The sequence below is a fragment of the Felis catus genome, chromosome D2 (assembly GCF_018350175.1).
Source record: "Felis catus isolate Fca126 chromosome D2, F.catus_Fca126_mat1.0, whole genome shotgun sequence".
Classification (NCBI taxonomy): domain Eukaryota; kingdom Metazoa; phylum Chordata; class Mammalia; order Carnivora; family Felidae; genus Felis; species Felis catus.
In genome coordinates, this window is record NC_058378.1 from 11,550,298 (window position 1) to 11,573,040 (window position 22,743).

Genomic DNA, 22,743 nt, shown 5'->3' on the forward strand with positions numbered 1-22,743 from the left:
TTACATCCTCAGTGAATTCTGCTCTTTGATACTAGGAAGTATCCTTCTTTTTTTCACTCAATGCTTTCAATGCCTGAATTTCTCCTCATCTGATATTAAATCAGACATCCTGCTTTGTTCTGGTTTGTATTTTCTTGGTATTCAATTAACCATCTTGTAATTTACAAACTTTCCAGATAAGATTGTTCTAGAAGTGTCTCATTATGTCAGCATTATTTATACTTCATGATCCAATATGAAATTGTTTTAAATTGTAATTTTAGCCCATTTTCATGTAATAATAAGGCAAATACACTGAGTCTCCACCTGTCAACATTTTAGATTTTCTATTTTTACATTTATTTGTTTTCTAATTGTTTGCTACATGGCCTATGGTCTTTGTTGACTGTGGGTTTCTGTGGCTATGCACAGCCTATTCTTTCTGCCTTGTCCTCTTTCTTTTTTTAATTTTTTTAAATGTCTATTCATTTTTCAGAGAGAGAGAGAGTGTGTGTGTGCGATGCTGGGGAGAGGCAGAGAAAGACAAGGAGACAGAGGATCCAGAGCAGGCTCTCTGCTGTCAGCAGAGAGCCTGTGTGGGGCTCCAACTCATGAACCGTGAAATCATGACTTGATCTGCAGCTGGATGCCTAACCAACTGAGCCATCCAAGCGCCCCTGCCTTGTCCTCTTCCTACTGGACTGGTCTGTGCACAATAAGAATGGTAGTATTTCCCTCTTTTTTTTTTTTTTCACCAAATTCCCTCTTTTCCACCACCTTATTTTAGTAAATTTCATTATACTTTAGTGTTTGCCTTTTCCCTGTTAAATATCTTACACTTCCATTACCTGGTTTTTCAATCAAAAAAAAAATATTCTTTGCCCTTATGTGTTATGGGAGGCAATCAGCACGCCTCTTTTTCACTTTTTCTCTTCTGCCTCTAATTTTTGTTCGATTTTTGCTTTGCAAATGCTACAGTGTGGAAAACTTTTCCAGTGTCTTTCACTGCGATACGACTGCTCAGGCTCTTCTACTTCTCTGGGATTTTATTTTGCTAAATTGGATTTTGCTAGCATGTCATGTGTTCCCTTTAGTTTTTCTCATTTTCTACAATAAAGCTGTATGTCACTGTAATAGGTACCGTCTTTTTTTTTTTTTTTACTTAAAAAGAGCTTCTACCATCAGATAACTGATCCCTCTTCAGTGAGCTGATTTTTTGTCTTTTTCTGACTGTGGTGTGATCAGTGGATAACCCAGCACCCTTCCCCTCTTCTGCTGAGTTAGGCTTGAGGAAGAAGCCCCTCAACACCAAGCTCATTCACAATGAGATCAACTGTGCTTCCCAACTACGGAGACAAGGAGCAACTGTCCACCAGAGGTCCCCAAGACACAGTTTTCAGAGCCCTTTGTGGGGCCCATACAACACATACACAGACGCGGGTCCTGTCTGAGACTGTCCATTCAGGTTTAGCAGTTTTGTCTATTTTTCACCACTCGGAATAGCTATCTACACTGCTGTCTCTCCCAGCTACAACAGGGGCATCAGGTTCTACATCTCTGCAACAAAACTAACCAGTAATCAGCCCCATTCCTACCATTATGCTCAAGTTTCATCCTTCATTCATTGAAGGACAGAAATATATGATAAAAATGAATACAATAGGTGCTCGGCATTGGTCAATTGAACATGTGATTTTTCACCCATTCCTGAGACTCCTCACTGTTCAGGACATTTGTTCTTTTGCTGAACCATGACTGGGAATCCACTGCATTGTGGGGCTGATCAGTTGGGGACCAGCCATGAGGTACTGAGGGGCCCAGTTGTGCTGGAGCACCAGCATTCCACCTTGACCTTGATGCACATGTATTTTTTTTCTATTTTACTCATCATCTGGTTCAAAGGGATTCTCATTAGAGATCTAAAGAGTTTTCTAGGACGTCTTGTTCCTACAAATGATTCAAAAGACATAAGAAGAAAGATCCGCATAGAAGAGCAGATGTGTAAATAAATGTGTCTTTGAGGAAAAAGTTTTGATGTGTTTTACCATCATATTGTTATATGACAACAGCACGAGGTTTGTGCTAACTGTGCCTAAGTCTAAGAAAACAAACAAGCCCGATGAATGCGTTTTATGTAAACAACCAAAGAACTATAAACCAGGTGAGACACGTGAGCAGAGTTTTACTGAAAGGAATGGACAGAAGACGAACTGGAAATTTAGAAAGACATGTAAAATGTTCTTACATCATTTCTTTTTTTGCATTTCTAACACTGAAAGAAATGTGATGGGCATATACTGACACGTAACCCGAAATTATATTTTCTGTCTTACCTTGGAAGACCGGAAGGTAAATGCTGTTGACTTTACATCAGCCTTTTCTTTGTCCATGAGTAGAAGGTTTTTGTCTTCCATGAGACTCAAGTACTTTCCTGTTGTGACATGGCGTAGTCGGAAGGGCTGGCCCCATCTTATGTGGCTTCCACTCCACCTGACAAACACAGTTAAGACTTGATCCAACAGCATCCACGATCACAGGAGAAAAAGCAATTAAAATGTGTGTGTCGGACATTGAAATTTGCTTTGAATATATTGCCTAATGTTCTCAAAACTCTTAGGATGTTGGTGGTATTAATTTCATTACACAAATAACAAAATGGTCATCCAGAATGATTAACAGTCAATGTTACATATCTAAAAGTAAATAGGCGTGAAATTTAAATCTAGGACTTCACCTTTAAGTAAATAGAACACCAACCACACTACCTACTACTCTATGCAAAGATGACTAAGGACTTATGTTCCAAGTTAACATCTAATCGTGAGTCACAGATACAGAAATTATGATAGAAATTTTAAGTTTAAATAATACTTTAGATTCGCTAGCTCAAAAACTTTTGTTGGAAAAATAAAACTTTTGTTGGATTCGCACAGACTTGAAAAACAGTGGTAATTTAGTCAACGCTTAAGTCTGATTAATTGGAGCTCATATATACAAAGTACATACTTGAAAAAAGAAACCTATTCCTAGGCATTGAATTTTAATAATGTGAAACAGTTATATCATTAAAAACTCATCAGCAAAAAGGACAAACCGAGAAAAGAATTCTAAAAAGCTCAAGAGAGAAAAAAGTAAAACACAATAATCGGAACATGCAAACTAAGGTTGCAGAAAAAAAGGTAAAAAGCAAAGTTATGATCATTAAAACCTGCTTTTTGAAATAACTTTCAGACAGCGTCGAAAAGAAAACTCAAGATGCAGACCATCCTTGTTTTGTACAGTGCTGTGTCAGCTGAGTCGTGTGTATCTGAACCTTGGACTCACGAAAGTAAGGTAGGGAAACAAGGCTCTGATATGCAAGACGTTCAGTTAATATGGTGATGTGCAAAGAAAGACAGTCTCTTATCATTGACAAGAAGTATGCTGACAATCAAATAATGTTTTAAAGCACTAAAAGTAAATGACTGACAGCAATTACCATGCATATAAATTCAAAAGGAGATAGTGATGGTAAAGTTGCTATTAAACAAATTAGAACTTAAGGCAAAAAACATAAAGGGGATACCGTCATGTACTTTATAAAGAGAAAAAATGTAACTCTAAAAAGAATGTTTGTGGGGCGCCTGGGTGACTCAGTTGGTTGAGCGTCCGACTTCGGCTCGGATCATGATCTTGCGGTTCATGAGTTTGAGCCCCATGTTGGGTTCCGTGCTGACAGCTCAGAGCCCAGAACCTGCTTCGGATTCTGTTTCTCCCTCTCTCTCTGCCCTACCCTGCTAGTACTCTCCCTCTCTTTCAAAAACAAAATAAATAAAAACATTAAAATACATACATATATACATAAAATGTATGTCATGAAGCTTCCCATGTCAATGGAAAAAAGAAAACAAAAGAAACAGAGATAATGATTTATAAAGACAATTACATTGGAAGCTTTTTATCACTATGTATTAAATCGAAAAGATAAAAATTATAGAAACGAAGGATTTCTATATGATTGAATTAATCAATGAGCTTACTTTAATATAGGGTCATTACAAAGGTCACCAAAAATTATAAGGTTTTTTCCTATTCTACAAATTGAGAATACTTTTTTCAAATTTGCCAATCTTAGTAAACTCTAAGTCAATTTTATGCTGTTTTTCTAACCTAGATTTTTTGGCTTCAAATATTGGCAGGGAAACCTAATAGTAGAAAGATATTGTGATAAGGTCATTATTACACGGATTTGTTTATAAAGAGAATTTGGACAATCCACCAACTAAATTAATAACCATGTACCAATAAATCCTACTAATAACACAGTATTGTTAAAAATGAAATTAGGGGCGCCTGGGTGGCTCAGTCGGTTAAGTGTCCGACTTCCGCTCAGGTCACCATCTCACAGCTGTGAGTTTAAGCCCTGCGTTGGGCTCTGGGCTGAGAGCTCGGACCCTGGAGCCTGCTTCAGATTCTGTGTCTCCCTCTCTCTCTCTCTGCCCCTCCCCCTCTCATGTTCTGACTCTCAAAAATAAACATTTTTTTAAATGCAATTAAAGTTCGGTTACCAACAACAGAATATTAAATCATTTCTAGTCTGGTAAATAGACCAGCTCTGTTCATTCCCTTCTTATAAAATTAAGTATATCCTTGGCAGATGCTTTGGAAAACACAATTATTTTTAATATTCATTTCCATTATTTGAAGAAGCATCTGAATGCTTTTCTAAGCAATGACTCATCTTAATTACCATAAAAAATTCATTTTCAAAATAGTCCCAAATTTTGACAAAGTAATACTTTGCAACAGAACTTCTAGAAGGTATTCTGGATATTATGTGCGAATCTACTGAATAGGGCACATATTTACAAGCACTCCTTTCAAGTCACCAAGAGGATTATGTCAGGGATGGAATGAATTGGGACAATCACTGGCAAAACTCTGTAAAGTCTAAGCACATTTTCTTTAGCTTAAAGCCACTCAAACTAGCTGGCCTGTAATGCCCATGGCCCAGAAGAACAGAGGACAAGCCTAGGAGAATCAAGGGGGCAAGACAATATTTAGTAAAAACTGAAAATAGGAATAGTAACATTAAAGCAATTTCCTATGGTAACATAGCAGAAACCTGTTCCCTATGTCTTATCTACATTTACCTGAAATGACTTCAAAGGAATGGGGAGTATTTGGTCATTCCTCACGACACATCCATCTTTGATTTTTGTGGGGTTTTTGTGACATACAAGAAAGCTAAATGTGAAGGACACATAAGGCATATTTTTCATTGCAGTGATCATTCCCACTACAGAAACCAGCACATATCGTACTTACAATGTTCCTACAACTTCACGTTGGGGTAAAATACAGCAAAGTGTGTTCCATCTTATTTAACTCCCAAAACTGAAACTTACCTTATTAAAATGTTCATGATACTGAAAAACTTATGACAACATTACTGAGTATGTGATACAAAATATCTAAGTACTAGGCTGTATAAATTACAACAAATACATAGTTGGAGACCTTCTTCTAGGAAAAAAAAGAACACCCCAAATACTGTAACATAAATATTGACTTTTAGGTGCAAAATTCCATTATACGCATAAGGAGAATCGTTGACTCATTTCCTAAGTATAAAGAAAAAATGAGTATTTGCATGGCCACGGTACGCAATAAGACACGGAAACTAAATGCAGTCACATTAACAGTGAAGTCAAAGTAGACCAAAAATTCAACAGAACCTGAAGAAACACTTTAACATAATTACATTCGTTACAAGTGAACCTGCTTTCCTATCGTCGACAAGAAGATGACATGGTATAAATCGAGGGTCACACGGTACAAAAAAAACATCTCTCTTCCATCTTTTAAGTGGTTGAAAAGCTACTTGCTCTGCCTTCTAGCGTCAGGCTCCCCTTGCTGCCATTTGGACTTAAACAATCCGCACAGCCGCATACACGGAGGCTCGGAAGCGCCCCCTTTCACCTCTGGCTGACCACAAGACCAGGCTCTTTCTATATTATCAGTCATCCGAATTCAAAGTCAAAACAAAGCCCACGCTTCCCATTTCAAACTTCAAACATTCGGCAACAGTAGAGACACAGAATCCAGACCAGATGTCCAGAACGATCTGGATTTATGTAATTACAGTTCATCAATTATAAGGCTGACAATATAAAAAGGAAGCCCTGTCTGGTTTTCAGGAATTCACATCCTTCCTTTTGTTTTCTGTTTTGTTTAATCTATAAAATGAGACAGATTTAGGGCCTCGTTTGCTCAAAAAAAAAAAAAAAGTTCCATTTCTTTAAGCACACAATCACGAAGGGTACGGGTATCTATGAATTTGAAAACCCATCTGGAATCTGTTTTCCAATGGTAATGCCACCTATCTAAGCTTCATTTCTATCGAGTATTTCACTTCTCTAATTAAGCTGCATTTTTATAAAACACAAAGGAAAGGAAATACATACACATATTTAAAATCTCTTTCCCTAAATTCTCTGAAAAATCTATAAAGCCCATGAAAGCTCAGTCTCTCTCCCTTTGTTTTATGAGGATGACACTCCTTTTTCCATCTCATTAAGAGATGCATTTCGAATAAAATTTTACATTGAATTTCAATATTTACCAGAAGCTTTAATATTTAGGTGGATTTCATCAAGTAGGCATTTATTTAGGAGAAACATATCCTCAGTTAATTAATAATGAGGTTAATATAGAAGAACTTTTTGAAGTTATAGACTTACTATCATAAGAAATGTAAAAAATAAGGGACACCTGGGTGGCTCAGTGGGTTAAACATCTGACTCTTGGTTTCGGCTCAGGTCATGATCTCATGGTTCATGGGTTCGAGCCCCACATCAGGAGCCTGCTTGGGATTCTCTCTCTCTCTCTCTCTCTCTCTCTCTCTCTCTCTCTCTCTCTCTCTCTGCTCTCCCCTGCTTGCATACTCTCTCTCTCTCAAAAATAAACACTTAAAGAAAAGAAATATAAAAAATCAATTTAATTTACATACATATTTTTGTTGCATAGGTGTATGATAGCATGAGTTAAAAAAAAAAGTCTTTCAATCATAAAAAAATATATAACTGGGATAAAAAAAACGGTCATGACCAAGTAACAAAAATAATGATTTTATAATTTTTTAAATAATTTTTACTGTTAATAAAGACTATGTTCAAGTGTTTTCAATAAACAAAGATGGGTGTTAAATCACATCAGTATTTGTAATCAATAAGATACTTTAAAAAAATGGTATGCCCATTTTGTTTTAAGACGTCCGTACTTATAACACACTATAAGTTATATTCTACACATCTATTTAAACTGACAGTAGAAACGGTCTATGTCAAAACTTACAATGTTCAAGGATACATTTTCAAATTTTTTCAAAATTAATGTATAGGATATATAAGAAAAAACAACTAAAGATCACCAAACTATCTTTTGTTATTATTATTAAAGTTTATTTATTAAGTTTAAGAGAGAGTGAGAGCATACATAAAGGGGCAGAGAGAGAGGAAAAGAGAGAGAATCCCAAGCAGTCTCTGTACTGCCAGCATGGAGCCTGATGCAGGGCTCGAACTCATGAGCCATGAGATCATGACCTGAGCTGAAACCAAGAGTCAGAGGCATAACCACCTGAGCCACCCAGGCACTTTAAGACTACTAAACTATCTTAATCATCATTAGATAAGCATTAATCTCAAAATATTAGGTCTTCAAAGGTAGTTACTCTATACCAAGACAGTTCCCTATACCCCTCCATGGAAGCTATAATCTTAATAATTTCCAAAAGTATAATAAAATAGGGAAAAAATACACGAAAACTTAGCACTTTTTAGGCAAAGGACTGAACCTTCCAATCATTAAAAAAAAAAGATCTAATATTCTATTTAAAATAGTTCAAAATGACACTTTTGTCATTAATATTGAATTTATATAAAGGAACTAAAAGTCAATCTCTGAACAACTTTTTGAAGTCACCAGAAAGGGAAAAAAAGAAGATATACCTATATATAAACCTATATATACCTATATATATGTACCTATATATATATATATATATCTATATATATATACCTATATATATAGGTACCTATATATATATATAGGTACATGTATATAGATATATATATATAGGTATAGAATATATACATACATATATATATATAGGTCTATATATATATATATATATAGGTATAGAATATATACATACATATATATAGGTCTAGAATATATACCTATATATATATATGTGTGTGTGTATATATATATGTGTATATTTGTTTCTATAGAAAACAAATACACAGTGACTTTGTATTACAGTCCAAATTTCTCACTCAGCTATCAAGATGTCTGTAAATAAAGGCAGTGACTGACAGTAAGACTCCTGTACTCTCGTTCAAGTTCAAGTTTCCTGTTTTACATGTGCCTTTAGAAGGTTAAATCCAGAGTCCATCAGACCTGAAATGTGTAACAGGCTCGCAAACCATCTGTCCTGTTTCCAAACCTTATGTCACCCTCTCCTAGGAGCACCTTCTGCCAGGAGATTCACAGACCGAGATGACATGATGTCACCAAAACAAATAAGGCTAAAGACAAGAGCAGACTATATAGAATTATTGTGTACTGCCTGGTGAATTTAGGCCAAAGAAAGCCAAAGAAAGGTAGGCAGAAGGGAAAGAGTAGAAACTCTCCACCACTTCCTCAGTGTTTCATTTGCTTGTTTACTGTAGTTAGCATGAGTATTTCCCATAAAAGCACAGGTCCACAGGATTTTGTACACGTGGAGCACTCGGCTGTATTTACGGCTTCTACTTACGCAACTCTTAGTGTCTCTAGTCTCCACAGGGAACGTGCATGGACAGATACAGCACCGCCTTCATAGTGAACAGTTCTGGTTAAAAAAAAGAAAAAAAAAGCACAGTTTCAACAACTGTCATTCTTGGACTCTATTTTCTCAAGGCAATTACAAGAAAAAAAGCCAAGGGAAAGCCTTTGGATAAGGTCATACTTTCTGGCATGAGACAATACAGCTGGAAATAAAAATAACAAAAGTAACAGTAAGTGATCAATTTAAGTTTGCCCTGAATAAACATTTAACTTAAACATATTCTCACATCATTTTCTCCCTCTACTCCCATTTATTCCCCCTCCCTCTCCCCAGCCCACCTCTCCTCCTCTCTCACTCTCGCTCTCTCTCCCTCTCCTCCAGTGAATACGTTCACCTTACTTATTTAACTTAGGTCCATAAAAGTACTCAGCTATGAGTTTATGTGTAGTTTAATATCTTATTATTTCAACACATGCATATAATTATTTGCAGTTCTATATTCTGTTCTAGATGCATCAAACACTGTAAAGAAATATAAGAACACATTAATTTTAATGTTTTATTATAACAATCTGCAAAATTACTAAAGATAGAAAAGTATCACCGAAAATATAAACATCAACCAAAAAAGTCTCACAAACAAGGAGAGAATTATCTTTGAATGCACATCACACACACCCAAATTCCAAAGCTCTCATAATGATAATTATGACAGAAGTAATGCTAGGTAATTTACATATGTTATCCAACTTGAGCTCTGTGCCAACCTGTTGAGATGGTTTTAAGGAAACCAATGCTTATATGTGCTCCTTGTTTCTTCCCTGAGACTCACCCTCTCTGTCTACTGAATGTTTGCAATCATTCAAACACACATAACCCTGTCCTGTCTCAAACATAATAAGACCATCGACCATATTCTCCTCTCCTGCTTGCCCCCATATCTGTCTCATGGATCACCTCCTGTCAGATCTCTGTGCCTCCACTTGCTTCCTGATCCACCTCTCCATTGAAACACATTTGCTAAGGCCATCATATGACATCCGTGGTCCAAAATCCAATGGACTATTGATGGTTTTTTACACTGGAGAAATACCTATATCTTGACAGTTTTTCTTTTTTTTTTTTAATTTTTTTTAACGTTTATTTATTTTTGAGACAGAGAGAGACAGAGCATGAAGGGGGGAGGGTCAGAGAGAGGGAGACACAGAATCTGAAACAGGCTCCAGGCTCTGAGCTGTCAGCACAGAGCCCGACGCGGGGCTCGAACCCACGGACCGCAGGATCGTGACCAGAGCCGAAGTCGGCTGCTTAACCGACTGAGCCACCCAGGTGCCCCTTGACAGTTTTTCTAACACCATTCTCACCTACTTTTCTTCTCACTTACTGAGATATTCCTTCTCATTGTTTTTATTGTGGAAAGTTTCAAATAGACACAAAAGTAGAGAGAGTATTATGATAAATCTCAATATACCCAGCACACAGTGTCAACAACAATCAACACAGGGCCAGCCTTGTTTTACCTGTAACCTCTAGTAACCCATTCACATACAACTCCCCCCCAAAAATACATACATACATATGTAGATATAGATATGTAGATATACAGACACACACACACACACACACACACACACACACACACACTCCTATGTAAAATCTGCTTTTATGAACTATCCATTCTGTTCATATTTTCCATTTTCTCAAAAATGTTTTGTTTTTCTGTTGCTCTTTCAAATCAAGATACAAACAAGATGCACAAATTGGTTAAATATCTTAAATTTCTATTACTCACAGTTTTCCCTTCTTTTTTCCTTGTTGGCATTATCTCTTGACAAAAATCTGTACCATTTGTCTTGGAGTTTCTACATTCTGGATTTTTCTGATGACATGCTCATAGTGTTGACATGTACTTCTAAAATGGTAGTTGGATTTCTAGGTCTAGTGTTTTATACTTCCTAATACATCATATCAGGTGGTAATAATGAGTACTTGGTCTACCTTTTTAATATTAAAATTGATCAGTAGGTTTAGAATCACCTTGATCCATCTATCATAAGAATTTTAGGTATATCTACAAACAGTGCCATAGCAGTGATTTTCAATCATGGCTGCAGATACAATTATGTGGATAGCTTTTTAAAACGTGATGCTATGCCCTCACCAATGATCAATTAAACCAAATCTGGAGTCCGTATTTTTTTTTAAGTTTATTTTTATTTTGACAGAGAGAGAAAGAGAGAGAGGGAGTGCAGTAGCTGGGGAGGGGGAGAGAGAAGGAGAGACAGGAATCCCAAGCAGGCTCCACACTGTAAGTGCAGAGCCTGATATGGGGCTCAAACTCACAGACTGTGAGATGGTGACCTGAATCAAGATCAAGAGTCAGATGATTAACTGAGTCACCCAGGCGCCCCTGGAGTCAGGATTTTTAAAAGTTCTCCAACTGGTGGTAATCAGAAGCTAAAGTGCGGAAATCATGGTCCAGATCAGTTTCTACACAGCAGCACTATTGACATTTTGGGCCAGCTAATTCTTTGCTGTGGGTGGCTGTCCAGTGCACTTAGGATGTTCACTGATTCCTGGACCCTACCAACCAAATGCCAATAGTACTTGTCTCTTCTACTCCCCCTCCCCAGTTGTAACAACCAAAAATGTTCCCAAGATATTACCAAAATGTCTTCTGGGGGACAAAACCATCCCCACTGTCAAGCTACTGGTTTAGATTAGTGGCTCTCAATCTGTAGTATTAGAATTATATTGCAGGCTTTTTAAAATACAGATTGCTGGAACCAATCTGTTGCTACCCCCAAGTTCCCGATTTAGTAGATCTATGGTAAGGAGAAGAATTTGTATTTCCAGTAAGTTCCCAGGTGACATTGATGCAACTGGTCCACATTCTGAGAATCACTGGACTAGAATCATTATTTTATTAGGGCAGTGATTCTTGGCCTCGGTTGTATACTAGAATAATCTAAAAAGTTTTACAAACTCCAACGCATAGACAATTCTCAAATTAAATCAGCATCTCTGGATATATACTTAAAAATAACAAATAATAAAATATAGATGTAATGTGTATATATACGTACATAGATACACAGATTTTTAACTCAATCATGACCTTTAATAAAGATCTTGTACTTGGCCATATAAAAAACCTTTATCAGATTTTTAAAAAAAATTTTTTTTCAACGTTTATTTATTTTTGGGACAGAGAGAGACAGAGCATGAACGTGGGAGGGGCAGAGAGAGAGGGAGACACAGAATCGGAAGCAGGCTCCAGGCTCTGAGCCATCAGCCCAGAGCCCGACGTGGGGCTAGAACTCACGGACCGCGAGATCGTGACCTGGCTGAAGTCGGACACTTAACTGACTGCGCCACCCAGGCGCCCCAGATTTTTTTAAAAGTAAAGCCATGTACTCATCCTATTTTCTAATTATAACCAACGAAAATTGGAAATAAATACTAAAAAGATTTTTAAAATCTAACAACTTGGAAAACTCAGTAACTCTTATAAATAATTCATGGGTCAGAGAGGAAATAGAAATTAGACCTTATCTAGGATGTAATGAGGACAAGAGTACTTCAGAACAAATCTATGATTCACAGGTAAACTTTGAAAAATTTAGGCCTGAAATCCCTTGATTATTAAAGAAGTAATGACAAAAAAACCCTTAAGAGTTGTCTGAAGAAATTAAATAGTGAACAAAATAAACCAACAGAAAATAAAGAAGGGATTCTATGATGTATTATTAAGATAAGTAAAATGCAAGAATGCAAAAGATATAAATTTTCTGTACAACAGTAAATCATAATAAATCTATTTCATGTATGTATGTATATATGTATCTATGCAGAGGTATTATCTATATGAACATGGAGAAAGTTCTTGAATAATGAACACCAAGACAGTAATGTTAATCACATAATAAAAGTTATGTAGGAACTAAGCTTGAAACTAAAATGTACTCTAAGATAAAAACAGTATTAAGTAATGTTTACGTACAATTGTATATATTATATATAACAAGGTATAGGAAGAATTATCCTTCAAATGTTTTACTCTCATCACTTTTCCTTTATTAACTGAATTTAACAATGATCTTTTATTATTTGTATAAGTAGAAATCTAATGATATTTTAATTTGGGGGAAATTAACATTTAAAACACAAATATAAAGTCTAAAGGAAAGTTGGAACCTCCTTTCTGGATATTTGTCTCCTGAAGGGACTTCTTGCCTTTCATTATTTCTATTTTTTTTAAATGATTCATCAGCAAGTGTAGAAAATCCAATGACCTGCAATTCTTCAATGACAACTGGGGAAATCTTTGCTATTATACAGAGTCTGCCATATAAATACATGCCATGTGCTGAATGTCACTGGTTGTCATATCAAGTAGGCATTGGCTATTTCAAATTTTTTTTTTCAACATTTATTTATTTTTGGGACAGAGAGAGACAGAGCATGAACGGGGGAGGGGCAGAGAGAGAGGGAGACACAGAATCGGAAGCAGGCTCCAGGCTCTGAGCCATCAGCCCAGAGCCTGACGCGAGGCTCGAACTCACGGACCGCGAGATCGTGACCTGGCTGAAGTCGGATGCTTAACCGACTGCGCCACCCAGGCGTCCCGGCATTGGCTATTTCAGACTGAAAACCTTACAATATCAAAATCCTAAATGTAGTAAGGATCTCAGTCCATCATAAATGACACTAAGGACATGTAAACTTATTTAAAAACTGGTCCACCTGGAGAAATCCACCTGTTCTATGAAGCGATCATCCCTTTTCCCTGCAATATGTCTCAAGTATCAAGTTTAAAGATCCACAAGTTTACCAAATGGTATTAGAGACCATATTTAAACTCATACAACTAAATGATCATCTTCATAGCAAGTGTTTCTGTCAACAGGAAGACTAAGAAAAGAGAAAGATTCTCTAAGAAAGTGAACAGACCTATAGCAACAGCACCTATGGGCTCAGTCAGCATCACATGAGATTTCAATGCAAACAGCGTCAATGACACGAAAATGCAAGGGAAGGTCATGCGGATATGAAACAACAAAGTGCTTGTGCAACTCTCTGCTCACTGAAAGACTATCTTTGCAATGAACCAAAACAATGTTACAGCTGATAAGAAAAACATGTGTTAAGGTAACTGGCCATTGGTATCCCTTGAAACAGAATTTTTTTTTTTTTTCAAAGAATCTTCCACCTCATGATTCAGTAAAACTCCAAGTCACTCAGGGTGCCTGGGTGGCTCAGTCGGTTAAGCGTCCAACTTCAGCTCAGGTCATGATCTTGTGGTTCACAGGTTCAAGCCCTGCATCGGGCTCTGTGCTGATAGCTCAGAGCCTGGAGCTCGCTTTGTGGATTCTGTCTCCCTCTCTCTCTGGCCCTCCCCTGCTAGTATTCTTTCTCTCTCTCTCTCTCAAAAATAAATAAAACATTTTAAAAAGTCTTAAAAAAAACTTCAAAGTCACTGTAATTTCACTGACTATGAATTTTTAGTGCACCTAACAGGGGCGTCTGGGTGGCTCAGTCAATTAGTTAAGTGTCTGACTTCAGCTCAGGTCATGATCTCACAGTTTGTGGGTTCGAGCCGCGCATCAGGCTCTGTGCGGACAGTTCAGAGCCTGGAGCCTGCTTTGGATTCTGTGTCTCCCTCTCTCTCTCTGCCCTTCCCCTGCTCATGCTCTGTCTCTCTCTCTCCCTCTCTCTCTCTTTCAAAAATAAATAGACATTAAAAGAAAATGTGCACCTAATAACCGACAGTGTGTGCCTTATTTGACAATACTTTGAAAAATTCCAGGCTGCAGACTGCAAGCTATGCCTACATAACACATTATCTCCCAGTTTAACACGCTTCATTAAGGAGCTCATATTTCAGGTTGATCACATAAAACTGCCTAGAGAGGCCCTGTAAGGTTATTCTTGTAATAAGTACAAACTTTCCCTATTATGTCATCAATTCCACTTTTCATCAGTAGTATCATAGTGTCACTGAAATAAAAGTAGTCAGCTATTGTTGTGTTTTCAGCAATAAAATACAATGTAAGTCTAATCTCAACTGTTGGACCATTTCTTTCTCAGTAGAACGCACGCCCTTTGACAGCCAGGATGGGTCCATCCAAGGCCCAGAAAAAAACGAGCATTAGCACAGTAATAAAAGCACAGCCCCTCCAAGCTCTGCACTGTGTAACAGTTTGGCATATATTGGCATTTATTTATAAGGATTTTATAAGATACACAAATTCCAATCAGTGGACTTTAGCATTGAATCGTAAAACACGATCAGTAAAAGATTCTACGCGGTAAAGAGAAGCCTTCACCCTACAAGGAAACTACTTTTTCTTCCTGTGAGCGCTGTCCCGGAGCGTCTTCACTCAGTGACATCACAGTCACTAGCTCACGTCTATGACAAGGCCCCGAGAAGTTGACAAATCGCTCTCAGGCTGGACTGTAACTAACTTTCTGAAGACGTCTCTTCTTTGTGTGAACTTGTGTGAGGATGCAAAGTCACTGAACTTCTCCGTGCCTCCTGTCTTCACATGCAAAATGAAGCTAAGGGTCATTGGGTTGGTGAGAAAGGAATGAAAGACAGAACCCACCTAGACATCATGGAGGAGACTTTGCACGGCAAATGTAGCTCTGGGGGTTTGCAGGAAGACGAGGAATAGGGCGCTGTGTTTACTGTTTCTAAGTAAGGTGTTAAAGACTCAATATTGCTTGTTGAATTGAACTGCCGTAGGACCATATACTGGTTTATATGCAAAGGTATAATAAGTCCTAAGTTATGAAACTTCTCAGAACAAGATAAGAAGCAAAGAAATTCACAAACAACTCCGTAGGACTTTTTTTGGCATCTGCTGTAGGATCCTATAGAAAAGTCAAGCTCTGAAAATCAAATATACATTACCCAGATCAAAGAGATACTTTTTTTGCCCTAGCTACCTTCTCCCTCTTGCAAAAACCTACTTCTTTTTTTTTATTTTGAGAAACAGAGAGAGTGAGTAGAGGAGAGGCAGAGAGAGAGAGAGACCGAGAGAGAGAACCCTAAGCAGGCTCCGTGCTATGGGCACAGAGTCCAATGTGAGGCTCAAACCCATGAACTTTGAGATCGTGACCTGAGCCGAGTCAAGAGTCGGATGCTTAGCTGACTGAGCCCCCCAGGTGCCCCGCAAAGATCTACTTCTGAAGGCACCCACTCCGGCATCCTAACTTTGGCTCTCCACACAGGATTCCCAGGACTGCTGGGGCTGACAGCCCATCTGACACTTTCACTTCCACCATCGAAAGGAATTCTAGAACAGGGTCTGGCAAACTTTTCTGTAAAGGGCTAGACTGTAAATACTTGGGGGTAAATGGGTCTTAAGGTTTCTTTCATATTACTTAACTCTGAAAGCAGTATGGGTGATATGTCAAAAAATGTGCATGTCTATGTTCCAATAAAATTTTATTTAGAAGAACAGGCAAGGGGCTGGATTTTCTTTTTCCAGTTTTATTTATTTTGAGAGAAAGAGCAGGGGAGGAACAGAGAGAGAGAGACTCCCAAGTAGGCTCTGTACTGTCAGTGCAGAGCCCAATGTGGGGCTCAAACTCACGAACCATGAGATCGTGACCTGAGCTGAAATCAAGAGTCGGACTCTCAACCAACTGAGTCACCTGGGCACTCCAGCAGTGGGCTGGATTTGACCCACACACCATAGTTTACAAAGCCTGATCTAAAAGATCCTGCCCACATTATTGGCAATTTTAACCTCCGAGAGAGCCAGCTAGATGAAATCTGAGGCCTGGAGATTTTCATCACTGTGTTAGGGTTCTTCAGAGAAAGAGAACCAATAGGATATAGATAACTCCTAATATATACATAGGGCTTATTTTTATATATATTATGCGTATATATAACACATGCATAATAAATAAATGTGATATAGTAACCATTAGTATGAAAATAAATAGAATATTATAAATATCTAATTATGTAGAAAGAATTTTTATATGAGGAGTTGGCTCGAGCTGCCAAGCCCCGAGATCTACAGTTGGTAGCTGGAGACCCCGGAGAGCTCTGGCGTATGAGTTCTAGTCCACGTCCAAAGGGCTGAGAATGAGGAGAGCCAACTGTATAGTTCCACTCCAAAGAGTGCCAGGCTCAAGGCCCAAGAAGACCTGATATTTCAGTTTTCTGCTTCACTCAGTCTATCAACTTAAATATTAAACTTGGGGCGCCTGGGTGGCTCAGTCGGTTAAGCAGCCGACCTCGGCTCAGGTCATGATCTCGCAGTCCGTGAGTTCGAGCCCCACGTCGGGCTCTGTGCTGACAGCTCAGAGCCTGGAGCCTGTTTCAGATTCTGTGTCTCCCTCTCTCTGACCCTCCCCCATTCATGAGCTGTCTCTCCCTGTCTCAAAAATAAACGTTAAAAAATTTTTAAAAAAATATTAAACTCATCCCCAAAAACCCTCACAGAAACACCCAGAATAATGTGTGACCAAATATCTGTGCACTCTGTGGCCCAGTCAAGTTGACACATAAAATTAAACAACAAAATAAGGAATTGAGAGAAAATCCAAACTATTTTGAATCACATTTCTTTTTCATTTAACTTTTGTTACCGCTTGCTTGTTTTTGAAAGACAGTACGTGAGGGAGGGAGGGACAGAGAGAGAGGGAGACACAGAATCGGAAGCAGGCTCCAGGCTCTGAGCTGTCAGCACAGAGCCCCATGCGGGGCTCGAACTCACTGACTGCAAGATCATGACCTGAGCCGAAGTCGGATGCTTAACAGACTGAGCCACCTGGGTGCCCCAATCCTGAGTCACATTACTAAGTCTGGAACTAACATCTACATTGTGAGTGATTCTTCTTCTTCTTCACAAGGTAATTACAGATAAATTCAGGGTTTCAGAGCACATGACTCATCCCCAAACACTTGAGTTTGATCAGTGAAGTATGAGCAATACAGCTGTCTGATATCTGAATTACAGAAAGAATAATTATTTTCAATATCTGCTTGTCTTTCTTTTCTTTCGTGATCCTCATTCCTAAAATGATATCATTCAGGAATTCTTTGTTTCCTATTATTGTGTAACAACTGACCACGGACTTACTAGTTGAAAACAATATGCATTTATCAATCCCGTGGTCTGCAGGCTGGAAGTCTGGGGGAAGCATAGCTGGGTTTCCAGCTCAGGGCCTCACAGGCTGAAACGAAAATGTCGGCTGGAGCTGTATTCTTGCCTGCAGTTCAGGGTATTTTCTCTCTCTCTCTCTCTCTCTCTCTCTCTCTTTTAAGATTTTATTTTATTTTTTTAGTAATCTCTATGTCCAATGTGGGGCTCAAACTCACAATCCCGAGATCAAGAGTTGCGTGCTCCTCCAACTCAGCCAGCCAGGCACCCCTCAGGGTAAGCTCCCTGGTGGTTGGTTGGTAAAAGTCGTTACTCGCAGCTGTATGACCAAGGTCCATTTTCTTGCCAAGTCTCAAGCGGGGATCTCTTTCAACAACTAAAGTCTGCCCTTAGGTCCTGGGCACATGGCCCCCTCCATCAACCCTCTCACAATATCTCAGCTTACTTCTTCAAGGCTGACAGGAGAATTTTTTTTTTTTCACACTTTTAATCGCTGACTTCAACAGGGCTCAGTCCCTTCCATTAAAGACTCACCTGATTAGGTCAGGCCCACCGAGGAAAATCCACCCTTTGATTAAGTCAAGGTCAGCCCATTGAGAAAATATATTTGCAACACATTTTCCAGGTTTTTATACAATGTAACTTGAGCATGGGAGTAAAGTCCACCATATTCATAGTCCCACCACACACACAAAAAAGGAGGGGATATTACAGAGTGCGTACAGCAGGAGGGCAGGAATCTTAGGGGCCACCTCAGAATTCAATCTTCTATTTGTCCTCTCCTTCAAAACTTTCCTCCTTTCTTTTGAGTTAAACATTTTTTCATTATTGTCATTCTAGCTTCTCTTTAATATTTTACCTTCTTTTACTATGTTTTCCATGGTTACTATAAAGATTATAATAGATGTTCTTGCTTATTAAAAATTATTTAATTATGGGGCGCCTGGGTGGCTCAGTCGGTTAAGCAACTGACTTCGGCTCAGGTCATGATGTCACAGTTCATGGGTTCAAGCCCGGCATCAGGTTCTGTGCTGACAGCTTAGAGCCTGGAGCCTGCTTTGGATTCTGTGTCTCCTTCTCTCTCTGCCCCTCCCCCATTTGCGCTCTGCCTCTATTTCTCTCAAAAATAAATAAAATGTGAAAAAAAATTTAAAAACAATTATTTAATTACTAATTTTACTACTTCCCAGACAACACGAGAATTGCCATTTAGTTCTATTCTCCTGACTTGTGTGCTACTATTACAATGAATTTTGTTCACTATAGTTTTTAAATCCAAGATTTATATATAGCTGGCATCATCAACACTTTGCTTAACTGATAGTCTTTGTAAGTTTTCCTCATATTTGCCTTCCTTCTGCTTTTTTTTCTCCCGTTCTGTATCTCCAAAATTATTTCTGAGATAATTTTCTTCTACTTGAAGAACACCATTTAATAATATGTCCTTGACTGTGGGTCTACTGATAACGAATTCCCTTCGCTCAGTCTTTTTAAAAAAAAATCACCATTTTACTAGATAAAATGGTTGTCAGGCTGGTAGCCATTTTCTTTCAGCACTTTTACGTTTCTATCCAACGTCTCTGAATGTTTCTTATATGAAGTGAGCTGTAAATCTTACTGTTGTCACTTCAAAGGTACTATACCTTTTTTCTACATTTTTAAAAAGTTTTTCAATTTGTGTTTACTTTCCAGCAGTTTTACTTTTGTCGTCCTAAGTATTTTTACTTTTTATCTGTCTTACTTAGGGTTCACAGTCCTTCTTAAACCTGTGGCTGAGGGGAGGCTGGGTGGCTTAGCCAGTTGAGCGGCTAACTCTTGGCTTCAGCTCAAGTCATGATCTCATGGTTCTAGAGTTTGAGCCCAACATCAGCCTCTGCACTGACGCTACAGAGCCTGTTTGAGAGTCTTCCTCTCCCCCCTCTCTCTGCCTCTCTCTCTCTCTCAAAATAAAATAAACTTTTAAAATAGATATAAAAAAAAAAAACGTGGCTTAACATACCTAATCAGTTGTGGAGAATCCTTAAGCAAGTTGTATTAAATATTGCCCGTGCACTGTGTATTTGTGTATTTGTAAGCTCTCTTCTTCTTCCTCTGTCTCCCTCTCACCCTCACCTTCTCCTGTTGCCCTTCCCTTTTATGCCCTTTTATTTTGGGACTCCAATTACATGTATGAGAGAACATTCTTTATTTCCTATCTATTTCTTATTCTCTTATATATTTCCTAGTCTTTTAGCCATCAGTGTTTCAGTCTGGATTCTTCTGACCCGATTTCCAATTCACTAATTCTCTTTTCAGCTACTTCTAAGCTGATGTTAAATCCATCTATGAGTGTCTAATATCAGTTAATTTTCATTTTTAGAATGCCTAAAGGATCCCTTTTTATAGTTTTCAGTTCTCTACCAAATTTCTTCATCTTCTCTTTTAATTCTTAAGCCATAATAATCATAAATATTTTATTTCATTTTTTAAAATATTTAATGTTTATTTTATTTTTGAAAGAGAGAGGCAGAGTGTAAGCGGAAGAGGGGCAGAGAGAGAGGAAGACAGAATCTGAAGCAGGCTCCAGGGTCTGAGCTGTCAGCACAGAGCCTGACGTAAGGCTTGAATTCACGAACTGTGAGATCATGACCTTAGCCAAAGTTGGACACTTAACCAACGGAGCCACCCACGTGCCCGTAAATAGTTTAAATTCTATTTGTGATCATTCTATTATCTATGTGTCCACGAACCGTGTGCCTTTTTCTACAGTGTGTGTTTGCTCTCGCACCTTGGTCAACTCCCATCTTATACACCTGTGTTGTGTATAACAAAGAATTTGGCTGACCTATGTCCCTGTTCCTAGGAGAGAGACCCTAGACCCCTGGAATTTCCCAAGCGACAGAAGTGGCTTTGTTATTCATGAGCCCCTCAGATTACAACTCAATTTAGGCTACCAACTGCACTCATAGCAGCCCCTCGATAGCTTCACTGTGGGGTTGGCCATGCTGGAAAGACCAATGAGAGGACGAGGAGCTGGAGGATGAATCCAGCCTGACCCCTGTGGGGAGTGACAGGTGCTGGAGACTGAATTCAATCATGCCATCGAATATTTAATCAATCGTTGCTACATAATAAAACCCTAATAAAAACACTTTGGAACCAAAGCCTAGTGGAGATTCCTGGACAGTGGACACATCAATTTTAGATACGTTGACCCACAGAGAAAGGGTAGAGCAGCTGTGCAATCAGGCCCTCCCAGACCTCACCTTACGCATCCCTTTAGCTGGCTAAAGGGCATAATATGATAGGGAAAGACAGGATAAAATAGTCAGAGAGGGAAGGTTAGGACCTGACATCCCTGGGGGAAAAACACATATTTTAGAACAATGCTGGGAGCGTGACCACAGCAAACCCCCTCGGGTGTAAGGGTCCTCCTAAAAATGCAATAGACACCACCCACCCCTCTCAGGTTTCCCTCAAGAATTTGACAAGAGACCTAATTAAAAATAAGCATATGACCCACAAGGAACGGTGTGGCCATAGACCACCCCTCATACAATGGAAATGAGCCAATCAAAAGGGAATGACTAGGCATTTAGAGGTACCTAGCCAATAAGGGTAGAACCTCAGAAGGAACGAGGGGGAATGGAAGGGACTAACCAGAACCTTATTAAACAAAGACCTTTGCCTGCAGTCACGAGCATTCACTTTTGAATGCCCCCCCCCCCCACTCCACGTAAAGAGAGCTTTCCTACTGTTCTTACTTTCTGATCTCGTACGCGAATAAACATTTGCCTGCTGCTCATTTTATTCTGTGTCCACTTCTTCATTCTTCAGAGGGGATGAGACAACGAATCCCAGGTATTGTAAAAAAAAAAAAAAAAAAAAAATCGTGCAATAATAATTATAGCATTTTCTTGATTTCCTGAATCTAAAGGAGTCGGCTGAGGGGAACCCTCAAATTTGTAGCCAGTTGGTTAGAAGCACAGGTGATGTGAGGATACCACCCCCAATTTGTGTCTAGAGTCTGAGATAAGGGTAGTTTTGTAGAGAACTAAGCTCTTAACTTGTATGACCTGCTAACTCTGAGTAGTCAGTGCCAGAAATTCACTGTAGTCTACCAGCTGGGGTGGAGACAAAAGAGCTAGTTTAATTTTCACTATCAGACGTTATGTAAAATTATAGAGGTCATCTGAGTTCTATGTGTTACTTTCTCCCAAAAGATGTACTTTTTTTTGCTTCTGGCAGGTAAAATGATCTAGGGTTACCAGCAATCTCACATCATCTTAATCCAAATAGCAACTAATATTATTTGAGGCTGAGTCTTGAATACTTGTGAGGGCTGGTCTATTTCTGGTTCACCTTCAAGGGCACAGCTCTGGAAGCTATACCTATACCTCTGAAAGTGCCTCTCCTCGGTGGGGGGGACGGGGGTGGGCGGAGGGTCTTGGGGCTTTCATCCTCCTCTACTCGGATTCTTCCCACAGCCCTGCTCCTCTTCCCAGCTCCTCAGCCACTGAAACTCCCTGGAGAGACGAGGTTGCTCCAAATGCTATAAACTCAGTTCTCTGGTCTCCTTGTATTTTGGGACACTGGCCCTCACATTTTGACTGCTTTTTTTTTTTTTTTTTTTTTTGCTCTGAGTTATCTTCAAACAGATTTTAGGGGATGGTTTACCTTTTTTAGTTTTTCTCAGGAGGACCTTGGTTTGAAATAACCTATCTACTATTATTACCAATTTCACTTTTATTTAAAAAAATTTTTTTCAACGTTTATTTATTTTTGGGACAGAGAGAGACAGAGCATGAACGTGGGAGGGGCAGAGAGAGAGGGAGACACAGAATCGGA

At 38.7% G+C, this 22,743-nt stretch overlaps 1 protein-coding gene across 9 annotated transcripts in view; it reads right to left on the reverse strand.

Annotated features, from left to right (window-relative positions):
- The window catches only part of RYR2 (ryanodine receptor 2), a 757,942-nt gene that overhangs the window by 395,106 nt on the left and 340,093 nt on the right, over positions 1-22,743 (reverse strand). For all 9 annotated transcript variants that reach the window (XM_023240368.2, XM_023240367.2, XM_023240360.2 and 6 more), the window contains 2 exons: positions 8,780-8,854; positions 2,313-2,469 (listed from right to left, as the gene is read on the reverse strand). In XM_023240368.2, coding sequence (XP_023096136.2) covers positions 2,313-2,469; positions 8,780-8,854 — 232 coding nt within the window. The remainder of the gene's footprint in view (positions 1-2,312; positions 2,470-8,779; positions 8,855-22,743) is intronic.